The sequence below is a fragment of the Balaenoptera borealis genome (genome assembly GCF_965194805.1).
Source record: "Balaenoptera borealis genome assembly, chromosome: 6".
NCBI classification, from domain to species: Eukaryota; Metazoa; Chordata; class Mammalia; order Artiodactyla; family Balaenopteridae; genus Balaenoptera; species Balaenoptera borealis.
In genome coordinates, this window is record NC_138863.1 from 89,817,948 (window position 1) to 89,837,951 (window position 20,004).

Consider the following 20,004-nt stretch of genomic DNA (forward strand, 5'->3'; position numbering starts at 1 on the left):
AGGGAGGGAGGGAGGGAAGAAAGAAGGGAGGAAGGGAGAGAGGGAGGGAGGGAGGGAGGAAGGAGGGAAGGAGGGAGGGAGGGAGGGAGGAAGGAAGAAAGGAAGAAAATATTTGCCTATTACTGTGGTTCTTACATGTTAAGTGTTTTTCATAGTGGATCAATATTCTTTTCAGTGAGAAATGACTGGTAACTAGCTGAAAACATGTACTTATGAATGGAGCTATATATTCTTCATAGAATGGGATATGACACATGTATGTGTATTCATATGAGTTCAACCATGCATCCTCCATGCCTTCATACATTCGTTCATTCATTTTAACAAACAACAAACATATTGATTGACCAAACCTACATACTGACCATGTGCTCAAGAAATGAAGAAATATAAAACTGAATAATAGATGACCCCTACCTTTAAGTAATCAGTCTAGCATAGTCATAGGCAAAGGCATATTTAGAGATTTATAAATGCATATATAAATAGAGAAATGCAAAAATAGAATGTACCATATTTATGATTGTATGTGGATCAAATATATAAAGATATTTATAACTGCCCCCAAATGGCAATTCTCCATAATGTAAAATACTACTGTAATATTCTATAGCCTTTTAGATTTATTGAAGATATTTATCTAAACTTCCTGAATCAATTTTTAGACTACTGCCTGCATAAACCTTCTCACCTTGAGTCAGGGAAGTAATATAACACTTGGATTAGGAAAGAAATGTGTGTTAATGGCCATCTTTTGTCATAAGCCTTCAGATGTTTCTGTTTGCAACATTTTCCTATAAGTGTTGAACAAATCTGGTGAGTGTTTTATGACTAATTGACATTTATGCAGCGTAGACAAATTTGTTAATTCATACTGACACTTGATTTTAGCAAGTCATTTCAATTTTTTTCATTTACTCTTTTTTTGATTGCTTGTTTTGTTTTAAAGCAATTTAAAAAATTTTAAAAACTTGTGAAATGCAGGTCCTAGATTTTGAGGAAGGCTAAATGGTGGTAATTGGGAAGGTGGTATCAATACGAATACAGTGTACCTTTATCAATTAAAAATGTTTGCCTCTAGAAACCTTTGGTGTTACCTTTTGATGGATATGTAAAAATCTTGTAACTAGAACAAAGCTATACTGAAGTATCAGAAAGGAGGTGATTATCTGTATATAGGAATTATTTCCCAATGATTTAGACTATAAACTAAAGTGGCTAATATCAATATCTCAGCATATGTGCACTACAACTGAAAATAAATATTTTCTAGAGAATTAGAGTTATATATCTCACTTATAAAGACATTCACACTCTCAAAACCTTCTGTTCACACTTTCTGATATCCCTACCATTGCCCCAAATTTGTATAGGACTAATATGCCTTGAACGATATTTAATAACTGCAGTTGACTATGCCAGATATTGCCATTATAATTTGTTTCAGATTTTACCACGTTGCGCCACAGAAACAATATGAACTAGGAAGGGTAGTCATTAGGTTTTCATAGAAAAATTCCTTATTGTTTACTCTTATTTTGTGCTAAAACATAAAATATTCAGGTATAAGATTAGTCACTTTGTCTGCATGGCACTAAGCATGGAGATTTCCAACCCCACCTCCCAGCCCCCATGGCTTGATATGTTCTTAAGCCAGTTTTGGAATTGGTCATTCATCGTGGCATCATGTAGACAGAACTTTCCACAATTGTATTACAGCATACATTGCTTTTCTTCCCACCTTCATCTATAGAATTATAACCACCGTTTCTAATGTAATACCCTACATTTATGTCTTCAATTTTATCAACCATATTACTTACTACTAATTTTATGATTGTTCCTTTACCTGTTGAGTTGATGCATGTAATATATTAATTTAAGTAGAAATCATCTACTTACTCTGAAAAAAACACTTTATGCCTTTCAGATCTGCTTTTAATAAAATTTCCTGGAAAATATCTAGATAATAAAAGTTTTACATTACTAGAGATTTTGTTCTTTTTTTTAGTATTTATTGAGTCATCATTTCACACTTTAGTGGCCATTTCTACTCAGGTGGCCTGCATAGAATTTTGTGTTTAAACATTTCTAACTTAAACCAGCCAATCTTAACAAATTTCCTTTTATGGATAACTTCCTGGCAAACTAGATTTTATCTTTTCTTTTATATTTCTCCTTCTTAAAATAATCACTTAAATAATCCACTTTGTTAATTTTCTTTCTTTCATTGTCACTTCTTCAACTGAAATTTCTCATTAATTTTTACTTTTCCTAAAATAATTGTTGGTCAGAGTTTATTGAACATCTCATTATTATTTTACTTCATCACATTAACCCTTCTCAGAAATCAAAAACTCTTTCTGACCAAATGTCCTTAATATTAAAGTAAGATTAGCTTTGTCTTACTAATTTTATCAATACTAGGTAACACAATGATTTAATGTAATATTTTAAAACTAGGCATTATAATATATAATTATAGAGTTGTACCAATTATACTTATTACAACAAACAAAAATTTAAGATACTAACTTAAGCTTTTTGAAGAAAACAAAGCAGGGTAATACCTAGCTATTTCTATGTTAGAAATAACAGTCAAATTTTGATAGAGAATAGTGCTAAATAAATAGAAATTGTAGTACAAAGCTGTGTGTGTGTATATATATGTGTGTGTGTATATATATACACACATATATATATCTACAAAATGAATGAAATATAGAGTGAATTGTTGTGGAAGTTCAAAATTGTACTGAGTAATAATATAGATAAATTTATAATTGATGGATCTTGGATCTTTAAAGGTGTTTTAAACACATCTACAGTATTTTGGAATCAACACAAAAATGTGAAGTATCAAGAAGGATATTAACACCCTTCTATAACATGTCCCTCACTGTCACTGCCAGAGACAGAATATCAGGCATTACTGACCACAGGTCTGAGCCGGCGTGGTAATTCTAACAATTTTACTACTCAGAAAATGCTCTGATTTTCCTTTGTTCAGATAATATTTCTACTTTCTTATTAAGTGACTGTACTCTCTTGGGCATGAGGGAGTAAGGAAAAGCATTTTTCCTACTACTGCGTTAAATTAGAAGGATCATAATAACTCCACATTTTATTTCTACCTCTTATTAGCTGTGATTTTTCAGGAAACTCATTTGAACACATACTTCTCCATTTCATAAGATGAATAATTCCAACTCATGGGTTTTTATAGAAGCTGAATAAGAATATTTTTCATATGAAAACACTTATCCTAGGACCTGGCACAAAGTTCAGTAAATGTTAATTGAACTTTATGCAAAATTTTATATCAAAGGTAGGATAGAAAATTTTTGAAGCATGTTAAAAAATTATAAATCTTTATGTATATATGAAATAATTTTATCTCAGAAAATTGGGAAACAATAACAGATGAAAAAATGTTTCAAAGTCAAGTTAACAAACTGGTGAATTAATATATAAATACCCTTTCCAAATGCAATAAAACTTTTTGCATTTACAATACAGCAGTCTGCAAGAAGAGGGGGGCAAAAAAGTGCTGGGAGCTACATAGGGTATAAAGCTTTAAAGTTAAGAATGCCATGCAAATGTAGTCATGTTCTTCCACCAAAAGAGTGAAATATTCAGAATTAATCAGAAAAAAAAAATTTGCAACTGACTTTTAATGTTTGAATTTTCATCACTGTATGAAAATACTGTTTTATAAATCTGATGCACAAAATGTAGTCATGTTTTTATTTTTATTGAATGAGATTTTTGGAGCACCGAAACATGCATGGCACTCTGCACAAGTTTTCTAAGGCTCCTTTAATCAGTTGTGCCATATTTTTTTTTCCCTGTGTGTAGAAAGAAAAGGGTATATTAAAAGATTTTTCATTCTGAATGTTTCCATCATCATGGTTAATAACAGCAGCCTAGCATATAAGAGGAGAAATTCAATTTCAAATTGCTTTAAGGTTTACCTTTGAATTTCACTTTGGTCAGAAGAGTCCCATGACCTTTAAATTTGATGAAAAGAGGGAGCAGATATTAATCTCATTATTTTATTTTGAAGTCCTCCCAAAGCAAGTGACTCTAGACGACATTTCCACAAAATGACATGAGTAGTCCACATAAGTTGATCATTATTACAGTGAAAGACAATACCTAAGATTTTAATACATTTTCAGTATTTTATATCTGATTTCAATTCCTTTTGTAAAATCTCTCTGCTACTTCAGAGTTCTCATTGTTTTGGACAGTTTAATTATATGTCTTATATTTATGCTTGTATTGTAAAAACTGTTTCTTTTTAAAGATTATATATTTATTCCCTTATATATGCCAAACTTATTTTGATAGTCCAAAAATATTTACTGTGCTTCCTAGTAATATATGCTACACTATTGCCTTTACACAAAGGTACTCCCCCTGTTACAGAAAATTACAATTGAAATATAGAATATTGTAACTATACAATAATTGCACACACTGTTAAAGAACACAATAAGTTAACTATCCAAGCATTTCATATAGTAACATTCAGATGAGAATTAGTTACCCCAAACAAAAATCCACTCAGTTACTTTCAGGTACTATGTTAAGAACGTCTACCAGTGTCATTTAACCTTTTGAACAGTCTTGCTGGGCATGCATACTATTATTCCTATCCTAAATTTTTTTAAAATGATTGAACAATATTTGGTATAAGAACAAAATCTGTGGGAACATAATAATTTATCTCAAATATCTCTTGAAGTGTGATTTGTGAAGTACTTGCATCAGGCTCACTTTGTTAAAATGCAGATTTCTGGCCACAGCTCCAAGCTGCTTAATGAAAATCTCTGGTATATGGGCCTCCAGAATTTCAACTTTAACACATTTTTCATTTTGATAATCATTAGTCTAACCTAGAACATAAAGGGAAGAATAAGAGATTAGGAAAACAATATAACGATAAACAATCTTTCTTTTTAATGTCACTGGCCTTGGAGAGAAGGGGAGAAATCAAAAAGACTGTTTTTGAAGCAAGTATCTTCATACGATAATGTGAAAAGAGAAGGATACACAATTGTTCGAATAAATAAGAATCTATCTATCTTTCTATCTACCTGTCTATCCATGATCCAGCAATACTTTCATGAATCCAAAATTCATAAAAGTGTTTAAAAAGTTAAATAATTCAGAGTGATATAGTGATCAAACACATAAGAAAAAGAAGCTGATTTTCATTGTCCTAGGGTAAAGGGCAGTGGGGGAAATAACTGTAGAATAAATTTAAAAGGAAGGATATACAGATGTTTGTGATGGTAAGGAAAAAAATAAGATTTCTTGGGAGGACCATGCAGGACTAACTCAAAGATAATTGTCCAGGGATGAATAACAGGGAGCAGTAGATTGCAACAGTACAGATTAAAGATGACTAGGGCATGGACTACGGATTTTTCTTGACAAACAATGACAAAGACACAGATGCCAGAAATTATTATAGTCAGCATGATTATGCAAATAATTCAGAGAGGAATTTGGCTGGAAATTTTGATGATTCACACACATTTCAATTCTTAAATGATCTACCATTAATGGCTTTGATCACTGTAGTCTACTCAGAGAATGAAGATTTATGAATTTCTATAAAGACAGTAAAAATACTTGGTCTTAAATCAACCATTGGAGGAAGTACTTGTGGAGCAGCAAATGCCTTAAGTTGTAGTTTTGTAAGGTAGGCAACAAGAATAATGACTTCTGTTTGATTTAATATCTCAAAAGAGATTATTTTTTTTAAAACTGGAACAAATGTAGACAAGTGGAACATATTTTATATTTGGCCATAAAACATTATTTTATAAGGAGTATAGGGAAAATTGCAAGGTGATCATCAGTTGATTAAGATGCAGAACTGTTAAAATTAATTATTTCTCCAGCACAGTCTTTGAGAGTTATTTCCAGTATGTAATAAACAAAATATTCCCTGAAAGCTAAGAAGTTAAGTGTGCTTCCACAATGCAAAAGAGAGGAGCATCACGACCACTACTAGCAAGTGATATATTTTATCTAATATAAATACTGGGCTCCAAGCTATGGATAAAACAGAAAATTACTCAATACTGTTAATAAATACCACCTGTCCTACTTAAATAATTTCAGAGTTTGGAATAAAAATCACAGTATCCTGATCTTCTTTGTTTAAAAATCTCTCTCTGCCCTTCTGGAGTTCTAAAGGCATGTTTTTCATAACTTCCTAAAATACTTAAAACACATGATGCTCATATCAGAACATCTTATCAATTAGCATTTATTCCTCCAACTTTTCTGACTTCCAGGCATCTCAGTGTTATGATGAGCCCAGAGGTTCTTATCTCTATTAACACAACAAAATATATCTCAGATCATTTCTCTTGCTTAACGTGAACCTGATTTAGGTTGCTGTTGTTGCTGTTGCTTTTTAATCAAAGGAGGTAATGTAAAGAGCAAATTTTGATATTTTAATTTTAAAATAGCTTTGTACACATCAGTTATATAATAAAATTACCAAGCAATCAGTATTATTTTTTTCACTGGAGCATGTAAAATATCCTCAGTGGTCAATTAGAAAGATTTGACAAATGTAAAGCTGCATAAAACAAAAAAACTTTTGCAATGATTAGGATTCATTCTAATGACATGTTTGCAAAATTTGCCTAAACATCTTATTTTGAATTATCTTTGGACTGTGTCAAGAATTAGGAACTGAAGAACTGGAACAATTTTCTAGAACATTCAACTGCAAAACCACAACTAAGGAAGAAAAGAAATGATTTTTTAAAATCAATGATTTTATTGGTTGTTCACTTTATTATAATTATTTGAAATATGTTCATTTCATTACCTCACTTCAGTAATACAGACAGGGTCATAATCCTGGCCTTAAAATTTATTTACCTATCTTAATGATTTACTTGTAGTATGGTATATAATAAATGTGATGTATAGAAAATATATATGTAAGCTTTTTATAAAAGATCTAAATAAAAAATCAGGATAATGCATGAGTGATGACTTAATAATAATATAATGATATTAATTTTCATTGAAATCATGCTCCATACTCATAGTTTTATAATATCATTATTAATCAAATAACTATATTCTTGAATAGTAACATTACTGTCAATTATTCTGAAGTTAATGTATGCTTTTATGAAACAAATTTTTGTTTTTGTAATTTGAGTTTGTCAATATGATGATTTTATGAGATTTTGCCCTTGTGTTAGGACACCCGATACTGTCTTCACAAATACCACAAATAATTCACATGGCATCATAGAAGCCTAGTTCCAAAACAGCTTCAGCTATTTGAATTGGCTATGACAGAATTGGAAGAGACCCAGAAATGGCAGTTATTTAGTTTGGCCACCATGCCCAAAGATATCTACTTGGAATAGTTCTGGAAGCTGTTCTTTTACTGTGTACAACTATTCGTGATATGGTGGTATTTGACAGTCATTTTAAATAAGAACTGAAGCCAATTAAATTGTTTCTCTATGGATTTCCTTTGACAGATGCATGGAGGCATCTTGTGTTAGCCAGCAGACATTGTTCAAACATAGCTAAAACCATTCCAGAATTTATTTTGATACAATCAGCTAATTATATGGTTGTGATTTATGTTTAAATGAAGAATTTTAATCAAATCTATTATTTTAATCCTCTGCGAGACTTCCCATCATAATGTTATGGTTCCTATATGGGAAAGACAACTTCTCCGAATGAAAACTTGGACATATTGTCTTGATTTCATGGGAATAGAAGTATGATCTTAAATGGGAAAGCACTATATTTCCCTATCTCTGATTAAAAGAGTAAAAATTGTCCAGTTTGAACTATGAGACATATGACCATTTGCTGTTTGGTTGTTAGAACCAGAAAAAATAAATCACAGAAACTTAGTATAGAAGGATTTGCTTGACAGGTAAACTCAATCTTTATAGTGGCATAATTTTCAGTACCTCTCAAATTAATCTCAACTCTTAATTAAAATTTCAGTTTTGTTATAAAATATGCCAATTTTAAGTTTAACATAGAATAAAGAAAAATGACTATAAACTTAAATTTTAAAAAGTATTTTAACAAGTGAAGTCCAATTGAGGTTACCCTCAGCATACTGACAATATGCAGGAAATTAGCAGAAATCTCTATCTAAAATTCATGCATCTGTGATAGCAGGCTCTTCCTTCATTTCATTTGGTTAAATCACTACATTAGCAGACTTGTGGGTTTTGTTACTCACTGATTTTGTTTTGTTTTGTTTTTATCTTTCTAGATGCTCCACCAACTGGTCAGGCACACAATGTGAGAGGCCGGCCCCAAAGAGCAGCAAGTCTGATCATATCAGCACAAGTAAGTTTCTCAGATTAATATCTTAGGTGTTCCACATAGTATAGAAAGCATTGTTTTCTTTTTATACCGTTATTGTGGGCATTGAGTCTTGGAAAATCTCCTTTATGGAATTTTGCAAGAGATCTGCAATCCATATGTTTTTTGAAAGAAGAAGCACTGAGCTCTCACCTGGTGACAGGATCCAGCATTATGTGCTCTTTTAGGCTGTGAGGGTTCATCTTAAACATCGGCAGTTTTCAGAACACACATCTGTAAACCTAGCTTAAGCTTTTCTTCGGAAATGTGCGTCAGCTGCAAAGGCTGCAAATATCACAATGGATGTGAGAATACTTGGGGAAGAAAAGTAATTTCATGTTTTAATTAGAGTGTATTTTTCTTGAAGTGCATTCAGTGTGTTGTGGAAAAACAAACTTGGTTAGTCTCAAAGTGAGGAAGTATGTTAACAAGCAATATTTAATAAGGATCATAGTTGATTCATTGCTTCCTTATCTTTGAAGTACTGGTTTTGAAGTATATTAAAATATAGCAACATTTTACAAGTTTTTTTGTGTGTGTAGCTGTAGTCTTAGGACAGGTCCCTGATATGAAAATTTATCTACGTCAGTATTTTGTGTCTATGTGTGTGTGTTCCAACAATTTTAAATGATTTTATAAAGATTTTCACAACAAAAGTCTTACATAAAGTTTCCCGATTCACACATATTATCGCTAATGAGTGGAAAAATTTTGCGAAATCTGGAATAACTATCAAGTGGGTAAATATATTCTTGAAGAGAAAAAAATAATACCTCTGATTTATGAACGCTTACTTAGCAATTTCTCTCTAGTCTTTCACTGCTGGTGAGAGAGCATACATGAAAAGAAACAAAAAATATACTGTGGAATTTGTGAAAAAAGAAAGACATTATCAAAATCAAAAGTATATGATTTTTGTACCTTAGACGTAGGCGCCCAGTGTTTGCTGATCTACTTGTTTGTTGTGCCTGTCCCCAAATAATTTATCATTGCTTGAAATTCTTCAAGTGACATTGTCTAAAGTTCCACCATTTAGAGATTAACTTGGGCTAGTAAGGATGACCATCTTTGAAAAATGGCAAATAGGTATAGAATAAATAACCTTAGAAACGAGTCTTTGCATTTGGAAAAGTGAGATACGTGATTCTGGTCATGGAGCATATGGTGTTACCTTAGAATTTGCGTGTTGTCTTTAGGAAGGGAAGGTAGAAGACTGTAGCAAAGCTATGGACACATAGTTGTAGGAATAGGGCACTAGGATTTGAGGAATTGGTTCATAAAATATAGGAGATGTGGAAAAATATACCTTGCCTAACTTGATATTGCAAAAGAAGAGCAAAAGAAAAAAAAATACTCTCTTCTCTCTCTTCCAGGATCATACTGACATTGGTACTAACAATTCTGGAGGAATACTAATTTATATGATTTTGTGAACCAGTTATAAGACTCAACCATCATTAAGAGCATTTTTGTAATGAAAAAATGCATTTGAGTTACCAACCTGTAGAACATACTGAAGTAATAAGTTGAGAATTAATGAAGTCAGGGTACTTTAGGCTTTCTTTTATGATAATTTCTCAATTATCTAAGATAAATTAAAAACTTAGTCTTTTAGAGAATCAAAACAATTTTAAATATTGATAAAATTTTCTGAAAGAAGGAAACAGAGTAGAATGTCAATTGAATTTTCAATTTATATATAAGGTCCATCTATAAGGGAAAGTTTCGTGTTTCGAAGATGATTTTGAGGAGGGGTGTGCCAGATGTATTTATTGAAAGGTGATGTTGCCAACCATTTGCATTGGCAACAAGCTCCCTTATAAGAAAAATGCCTCTAATTACATACAACAGTTCTAAAATAGGAACTATCAGATGGAAGGAGGGGTTGCAAGTAGTTGTAACCCTTTTTCCAAAGATTTTTGTGCTCTTTCTTCCATCACTGATTTAAAGTCATTACATTTAATGGAAGTATCAACGCACATTGAAAGGGCTATTAGCTATGCAAATGTCAAATTATCTCAGATTTGAGCAAAGTTGACCACATAATGACTCTGTTAAAAGGTACTTATCATCAGACATTTGCGCTTAGAGAAACTTGCCTCAGTAACTCTGAAAGGAGAGAAAAGGTAGTTAAACTGATCCTTCCTAAGGTAGAGGGCTATTTTTATTTTCTCAGGTAAACTCCAGTGGTTTTGAATGGTTGTCAAATGTTCCCCGAACTTGGGCAGAAGTCATCTGTTCAATAAGAAAGATGGATACTATAGGAATGTGTTTTCAAATCTGCATTTCCACTTACAGTGAAGCATTCCATAATCATTGGACCTTGGCACAATCAAGAATATACTGCCTGTCTCAGCCTAACTGCTATCAACTGGCACAAGATTTACCTTTCTAATTGATGAACAGCTTTCTTAATCATCTCTGAGTAGTCATACTGATGTTCTCTGGCCCTTGCAGTTTAAAGTATCTAAAGATCAGCCTGCCTGTGGAATTAAGTGGCTCTATTATTCTAGAGCTTTCTGTTTAGTTTCCACTTGAAAAAGCAGAAACTTTTCTGAAGTTATTTGGAAGACTTTTAAACTAAGGATGATTAAATATTTATTTTATACTCCTGTTTTAGATTTACCTAAAGTTTTAAGGGAGTGGATGCTCAATGTTTGGATTATGCTATTCATATCTGCTAAAATTAAGGAGGATAAAAATATACTCAGCATTTGTGGGGCAGTAATGTAATGATGCTGTATTTTACTGTAGTGACAACAGAAATGTGATATCTGTTAGGGGGTTATTCATATCTTCTATTTTCCTACTTCATCCTCATGTCTTTTATACCATCATGTTTTAAAACAGAAAAAAAATTAATTATGTTATACCAAGGAATTATAAATATAATTATAAATTGCAAATATATAGAGAAAAATGCAACAAAATAATGCCTCTGTCCTAATTATCCAAAAGCAAGTATTTATTGAGCCTCTACTAAGTGTCAAGTAATGTCTAGATCCCAGGGATGAATCAGTGAATAAGATAGTCAGTCAGTGCCTCTTCTCATGAAACTGAGGTGCCAGAGGGATAAAAAAACTGTTAAACAAGAAAGCAAGCAAATATGTAAACAGAAAATAATTATGAGTCTTGATTGGATCTGTGAAGGAAGTAAAGGAGACACAGAAACAGAGAATGTTAGGGGAGAACTGAGGTCAGGAGTGATTTCTCTGAGATGGTGATACTTAAGCTCAGACTTGAGTGATTAAAAAGGGGAGGAGACGCTAAGCGTATTTCAAACAAAAGAAACAGCAGATACAAGAACGCTGGAGTAGGAAAGAGCTAAACATGTTCAAGGGATTGAAAGAAAATCAGTGTACTGGCACCAAGAGGACAAGAGTGAGAGTAGTACAAAGTGAGGTTGATTATACATGACCAAGATGATAAGCAGCCTCTCAAAGATCACTGCAAGGATAATCTTTGCTAAGTTTGGAACGTGATATGTTCTTTATGATTTTTAAAATAAGTTTATCAAAATGCCTAAGAAACATCATCCAAATCACTATATATAGAGAGAGAGACACACACTCACATTCATACATATATGTAAACATAAACTTAAGAGCAGAATATATAGCAGCAAGTCAAAAGAGGTCAATTGTAATGATATAATTTATGCTTATATTTTTCTACTATAACTTCAATAAACAAAAAATTCTTTCTTTAACTTTCATGATAGTAAACTCTTCTGGTGTCCCTCCCAACCTCTTGAAACAACTCTGTCTTCTTTGTGAGATACTTATTTTTTTATCTCTTCTAGTTAACTCATTTTCCACATACCACTACATATATTCTCCTTGGCAATCCATAATTCCTTGATCTCGGTTTTCAACTCTTCGTTAATCACTCCCAAATTTCTGTCCTCAATCCTGGTTTCTCTTCTGAGGCTGAGACACATATCCCACTGCACAATTGCTGTATCCATATCGATGTCATCTCTGTCTATATCTATATATCTATATCTGTATACTACAGGAATCTGAAGCTCCGTGTTTCCCAAAATCATCTCATCCCCTTCTCCCACTCAACCAGCCATTTTTATACACCTTGTTTTGCCTTCCTGTCTATACACATAGCTGCAAAATCTACCTGGTTATCCAAGCAACACTTAAGTGTCACTCTTAACCTTCCTTCTTTATTAAGTTAAGTTAGACAATATAGTCCTTAGATATGACTTCCTAAATTTCCTTCAACATCATCTTGTTTTTTAATAGCACAAATTCGCGGCTCATTTCTGTAGCTTACACAGCCCTTCCTAACATCCCCTTTGCTTTCTTCTACAGCCACATCTCCTTCTACCACCCTCCGCTCTACTCTCCATTCAGACTGTTGTTCCTTGATCTTTTCTCCTCCAGGTTTTCATATTTCTCTCCCTAGATTAATTCAGTATCTCCTCCTCCACTCAACCTGCATTCTCTTTCATGGAACTCATCCCTCAGGTCTCAAAGGCATACCAGTCCTCCTCCTCTATCCCAGATCTAGTCGGATTCTACTCCTCTATGTTTTCAGAGCTATTAATACATACTTTCACTAGGGTAGTGCTTACCACTGTGCTAAATAAACCCATGTGTTTGTCATCTTCTAATATACGTCAAACAAGATGAGAGGAGGGACATTTCTATCCCCAGTGCAAAGTAGAGTAAATGTTGAGTGTGTGGAATATAGCAACACTTAAAAATATATCTGCTAAGTGAGACCTGAATGTATAGTCCCTATGATATCCTAGGCACTGTGCTATCTGCAAAACAAAGATAGATAGCTTATGCCCTCAAGTTACAAATAAACTGATCTCTACAATATATGGTGAAAAGTGCAAAATAGAGGCATGCACAGAGTCATATGGCAATATGTATTTTGAATTAGTTAATAAACATGTATTAGCACCTTCTGTGTAATAGACACAATTCTATTTACATTACTATGATGTATATATTAATGATAACACTCATTTTATAAATGTGTAAACTCAAAGAATATAAATTGGCCCAAGCTCATGTTGCTAGTAAGGTGAGATTTGAACAGAGGTAGCCTGCCTCCAGAATCTATTATCTCAACTGTGATGCTGTACTGCCTCTCCCATTGAAGGGGTCTCCTCAATATAACAATTTGATAATACAGTTCTTCTTTCACATGGAAAAGCATTATATATAAAATGAGGCTACAGAACAATGTGGCAAAGAAAGACTGGCTCTATTTTCTGTGAGAAGTTTGTTGAGATTTCCCCTCCACCCAATAACAATTTCAGAGTGTGCTTTTTTTTTTTTAATCTGTTTAGAACAGTCCACCAAAAATATACTATTAAAAATATCACCTACAATAGATCTTGATTGTTATATGTTACAATATGATATTTACTGCTGTATATACTGCTTGGAAAAAATACTTATTTTGATAAATATCTATACTATATTCTAAAAATATTCTAAAAATATATATAGTTGCTACTTGTTTCCATGAATATAAACTAATTTACAAAAAATAAAGAAAAACTTGCCAAATTGCCACCCTGCATTATTTATTGGCTATACTGAGCATTATTGCAGTTACCTTGCTTGATAGGTTATATAAACATATAAGAATGCTAGGCTCTTAAACAGAGGGCTGTAATGTAAGGGATTGGAACTGCCATCTGTCATGGGAAAAAGAAAAAGAAAAACAAAGTTCTTTGTTTTCTAGCATGCATAATTAACAGCATTTCTACCTAATAAGAATAAAAGAAACTATGTAGAACAAATAAAATCTAATATTCTAAATAATTTATAATTGCTTTGAGGGGAAAGTAACTTTATATACCTTAAAAGTAGTATTGGTATATATTTTAAACCTACAAATTTACCACAAATTTTAGCAGAAAAAAATATAAATGATGAAGTGAGGATATTTATAAAGTTGTGATCAATCAGTTGAAGTCAGTTTATGAAGAAATCAAGCTGTTCACTGGTATTTAAAATTTGTGAACAAATGTTAATTACTATCCAAGGTGCCAGATTCTCCACTTACATTAATTACTAATAAATTACACATTCATATAAAGTTCACTTTCCCAAAACCAAGGAGGTAATGTAATATCAAACTCACTAAATCGTATAGTGCTGGTAACAGCATGAAAAAAATAAAATGAGGTTTACATTTCAGAAACTGACTAAAGAAGGCAAGCCATATTTTTTCTTGCATGGAAGAGAGTTATTTGGTTATTTTAGTCAAGTTATTTTTGAAGTTCCAAATTGAAAGATTATCTTATATATGACATTTCCTTAATAAAGACTTTTTGGTATTTTGGTAAGTGATCTGCAATACGTACTACCTCACACAGATATCTGTGGCCAGAGCTGTTAAAACTGATCTATATTTCTACTTTAAATTCCCTAAGCAGCTGCTTATCATGCTTAATACTACCATTATTTCTACCACAGTATTTTACATGTACGTGTATATGCAGAGGAAAATTCATATATTTAATAACTCTTAACGTTTCATTCCTGAACCCTTCAAGATCCTCACATTAAATTTCAATTAGTTTGAGTGTTGCTTTGTTTCTCAGTTTAGCCAGTGATTAAGCTGACTTGACAGAATCAATGAGATACTTATTCCAAATAGGCAAAGACTTTGTCTTATGGGCACTAGATATTTGTCTGTTGGAAACATGAGATTTAGGTACTTGATAGAGCTTCTTAATACTCTCCTGTTATTAGGCAGCCCTTGCATTCAGTTTTCTTCCTGCATAAGTGACATATGGCCCTAGGTGTATCTTACTGTGGATCGCATCATCAGTAAAAGGGTATTGTCTCCTTCTTCTTTAGAAAAAAAAGATTGCTCTTATTGCCAACCTAGAAATGGAGGGCAGGGCAGAGGTTCTCCTCCGTTTTACTTCTCCCTTATGCTCAGATGCATAAAAACTAAGACCCACTATTGAAAATCTATTCCATAGTTCTGTTATTCCATTTTGAAGATGAGTGATACAACCTAAGATCATTCTTATAAAGAAGGAAAGTGGACATTTACAACATAAGCCAAACACTTAAATGTGGTTTGCTGAAACTATTCTGGAACTGGAATTTGAGAAAGAGAATCCACTTTGTCCCCCTATTTTGTTGAATCAAGCTAAGAGCCCTATGTGGTAGGTCTTCATGTCTCTATTTTAACGGGTAAAGGGCATGAGCCTCAAATTTCAAATAACTTTTCCAAGGTCTCACTTCAGGTAAGTGGTGAAACTGATATTTAAGCCTATGTCCATCCAAATCCAAAACTGTTGCCCCTTTTGTTTTACCAGGTTGCCATCTAACTTGCCACATGTACTCATGGCCAGGGAGTACTTATAGCTAAAGGAAAAAAACTAAGGGTGGAAATATGGCCAGAGAAATTGTGGAAATGTGTGTTCAGTCACAGTTTCTTTACTTACATCATTGCAAATAAATGTGTCTGGTGAGAATCAGAGTCAGACTGACAAAGAAGTCAGTATTTCTAACCTCAAGGTATTTAACTGTAACATATAAATGAAAGATATCTAAAGAAACATTTCCAGCAGATCAAGTATTATTAATAAGAAAGTGATTTTCCAGTAATGTAGTTATGAACTAGGAATATAGACATTTGGCCTAAGCTTTATTTTTATTATGTCAATTGTCAAATGATTTGGTGTAATAAAGTGTTCAGTTATATCAATCTTGTCTTCATTTTATTTACGTGTTCATCTATTCATTCATTTCTTTTTCAGGAAGCATAGCCATCATTGTGCCTCTCGTCCTCCTGGTGACTTTGATAACCACCTTGGTAATTGGTTTAGTGCTCTGTAAAAGAAAAAGAAGGTAAGATGCAATGTCCTAGACCAACAGTAAATAAATTACACAAATAGTTACAGAAACTGACTTAAGAAAATTTCTTAAAGTATGATTTACATATTCCAACTGCAGAATTCTATGTTTTTTGAACCATTTTATCCCTCTACTTCATTTTAAGTGATTATAATTTAGATAACCTTTCCCTTATGTTATATTGATGGAATGGCTGCATTTGCATATTCCAACAAAAATAACAAGGGAGTTATTAAACATTCAATAGAATTTTACATTTGTGGTAGTTTTTCCTTGGAACAGCAAGGGCCTCTAAAGAGCATTTTATAATATTAATGTGTAAGATTAGTAATGTCAATAAAATGATAATGACTATGTATTGTATGTCACAAATTGTGCATTTTATTCACAAAGTACATATTTGTTGATTTTATATATTACTGGAAGTATCATTATTTCAACTTATATGAATATGCAGTCAAAAGATCTATAAGGAGTGAGTTGTCTGTGGGGTTATTATCTGGAAGCTAGAGTTTGTGAGTCAGTTTTTGAATTATGTAAAAGAGGATTTTAGCCACATGACTTGAGGATGGAAAATTTATCACTGTTTTTTTATAGACGTTTTTCAGGAACGAAAGGGAAAAAGTAGAACTTTAAAGGGCAATCGATTAGTGAATATTCAGTTTCAACTAATGTGGTATTAGCTATTTACAAGGAATATGTTCCAAGTGCATTTTTTATTGTTAAATCTAAATAATTTGGGAAAATCATGTATTACATTCAGAGTTTTTGTTCCTCTGTGAATCAATAAATGTCATTTATTTTCAGTGTATTTTATTTAAGAATGTTCCATCAGTTATATTAAAATGTCATTAAATCTACAAATACGACAGTTTCATGCACCACACTGTGATATTTAGACAACTCACACAATGATCACTTATTCTAGGACAAAAACTATAAGAAGACAACCTATTATCAATGGAGGAATAAACGTAGAAATTGGCAATCCATCTTACAACATGTACGAGGTGGATCATGATCACAGCGACGGAGGTCTTTTAGATCCTGGCTTTATGGTAGATCCAGCGAAGGTAAAGTGTTAAGATGATGGACCGTGAGCACTAACATTCTTGAGTCATTTCTCTATAAAATGGTTCTGAATTTCATCATTATTTCTTTTATCTGAAGTTAGATTAAAGAACTTTAGGATGCATTGAATTTTATAGTCTCTTCTAAAGAAAAAATAAAATTACGGACTGCATTCACCTGAAGCATGAAGTTAATGTAACGTGTTTTGGAAAATAGTATTTATTCATTCAGTTAGTTTATAAACATAGCTTATTTAAAATAATATCTTATTCAAATGTGTTGAGGTGCTGGCACATCTAAATATACAGCCTAGTGTAAAATTACTGATTTATTTTTAATAACAAAAAGAGTACAGTATTTCATTGCCAAAATAAGTACTTTATTTCCAATAATGTTTTATTGAAGAGTCCACTAAGCTGTGTCCTTGGATTTGTTTGTAATCAAATCACTTTTAAACAATATTTTTCTACCTATTATAATATCCTTCTTATTGATTTGAGACATACCATTGATATATATAGCCTAAAAATCCACAGTCTTTTTTTAGTTTCTATTAGTTCATATTACTGAATGCTCAGTTTGGAAGCTTTCATAAGAAATAGATAAATGATACAACTATCTAGATAAACTTGCAAAGATTCCCTTCACTGTATAATCGGAATATTTTTCATGATAATTATAGAATATTTTAAGAGCATCAATTGAATTAATGAATTAAGAGCATCAATTTGCTAGGATGGTATGATTTTTCTTAGCTTATTTGTTCATTCATTAAATGGTTATTTATATTCTGATATATTAAAGGTATTTTGTCCAAAATGCACCATAATATTAAATAATCACAACGATCACATGGCTTTGCACTCATAGCAACAACTGTTCCCAAAGAAACTGAATAGGTCCCATATATTCAATCTAGTTCTGAATCCACGGCCAGACTTTCTAAGCCTAAAATTGGTGGTCTGAAACTGAAGAAGTATTCATTTCTATGAAAAGAAATCAATCATTATTGCATAGATAAGTTTTTACCCTATCAGAAGATATTGTATACTTTTTTTCCTCATTAGAAATAATTTTTTAGTTACTCTAAATTATTAATTCAGTTACTAACTCTTACATTTGAAGTTGTTTGTGAAATACACCCTGGTAACCTAAGTTTCAGTGTTTTGTACTTGAAATTGAAAAGCTAAACATACTGTGCATGTCATTTGATAATTTATAAAGGAGAAAGACATCTTAAATAGTAGACTTCTCATATTCTATGAATTTTTCTTAGGAATAAAATACAGTGTCTGTAAATATAACATGAACTGATGAGGCTATACCTTATACACTTTTTATGAGCAGGAGAGTTCTCATTTTCCCCATCATTTTATTTCTAGTGATAGAACTAAGCCTATTTTGGATACTTAAAGGGACTAGCTTTTTAATATTCCATTTAATTTTTAAAATATTTACTCTAGGAAGATAAAACTATGCTTCAGTGCCCCTCAAATATATTTTTAATGTATTTAGCAAATAACATTCAGTAAATATTTATTTACTAATTTTCTGACTGATTGACCAAAATTACACTAAATGTGACTTGGATGGCTGATTCTAGCTGACTCCTGATGTTTGAAATGTAAATATGAATTGTTGCCTAAGAAGTAACTGCAGAAAATACATTTATAGGTATAGACGATTTTGAAAAGCAGGTAGCCACACCAAAGCAACCTTCATGATGAAGTGTTTTTCATAGAGTATTCACTTGTTACAATGGTTTGATATATTCATGATGTGATCAAATACAAATTGCATTACACATAAAGAAGATTTTTGTGGAATATTTTCATTATTTTCAAAATGGGTAAAATTTCTCCTTCAATGGTACCTTAGAAATCAAAAGAATTGAAATAATAAATTTTATTAAAAAAAGATTTGTCTATGGAGGCAATCGCAGAATAGTTTGAAGAGTTCCTAATAGGGGAATTAGTATCTATTGGTTTTATACAAATTCATCTCAATCCTTACTTAGATTGTTCTTAATACCTTCTAAATGAGACCTTTGTGGGGGAAAATAAAGAGGCAATATTGACCTGATTTTATATTTAAAATTTTTTTCCTGGGACCTTTGCCCTTGATGATCATTCACTGTTAAGAGTTGATAGTTACAATTTTGAAAAATATGTATGTTCATTAATATTTTAATATTCTTCAACTTTTCATCTAGCTTTTTAAATTCCTTTTTGGTCACTAATAACTATTCATTCTATCATGAATATGAGTGTACCAGAGTGACTTATTCTGCCCTTAGACCCAAGAAAGTCTAAAAGTCTAAAGCCATTGCTCTTGCACAGAGTTTAGTGAGCCAATCTGATTACTAATTAATTTGCTTTAAACTAGAGAGTCAGATTTAACAAAAAACAGATAATTTGTTTTGATATATCGAATTTTAAATTTGATTTGTATATTCTAAAAATATAGAGGTCATGAACCTTTAATTAGAACCAGTAAGATAAATATTTGAGTTTACAGAATGGGCTCCTATCAGAACTTTTCAAAGTGACAAACCTTAAGTGAGGGAGGCTGATGCATTTTTCATAGGACCGATAGCAACAATACGCTTTTTGGGGGGAGAGAATGAAGTTAAATAAATAATGGAGGTTTCTAGGTGAATGGTATGTCTATAAGTAAGCTAAACTAAGAGAAATGT

The 20,004-nt window shown here is 32.1% G+C and overlaps 1 protein-coding gene across 1 annotated transcript in view; it reads left to right on the plus strand.

Annotated features, from left to right (window-relative positions):
- Positions 1 to 20,004, plus strand: part of LRP1B (LDL receptor related protein 1B) — a 1,905,856-nt gene that overhangs the window by 1,870,257 nt on the left and 15,595 nt on the right. The window contains exons 88-90 of the mRNA XM_082395829.1: positions 8,294 to 8,370; positions 16,142 to 16,232; positions 17,167 to 17,311. Of these exons, the coding sequence (XP_082251955.1) occupies positions 8,294 to 8,370; positions 16,142 to 16,232; positions 17,167 to 17,311 (313 nt within the window). The remainder of the gene's footprint in view (positions 1 to 8,293; positions 8,371 to 16,141; positions 16,233 to 17,166; positions 17,312 to 20,004) is intronic.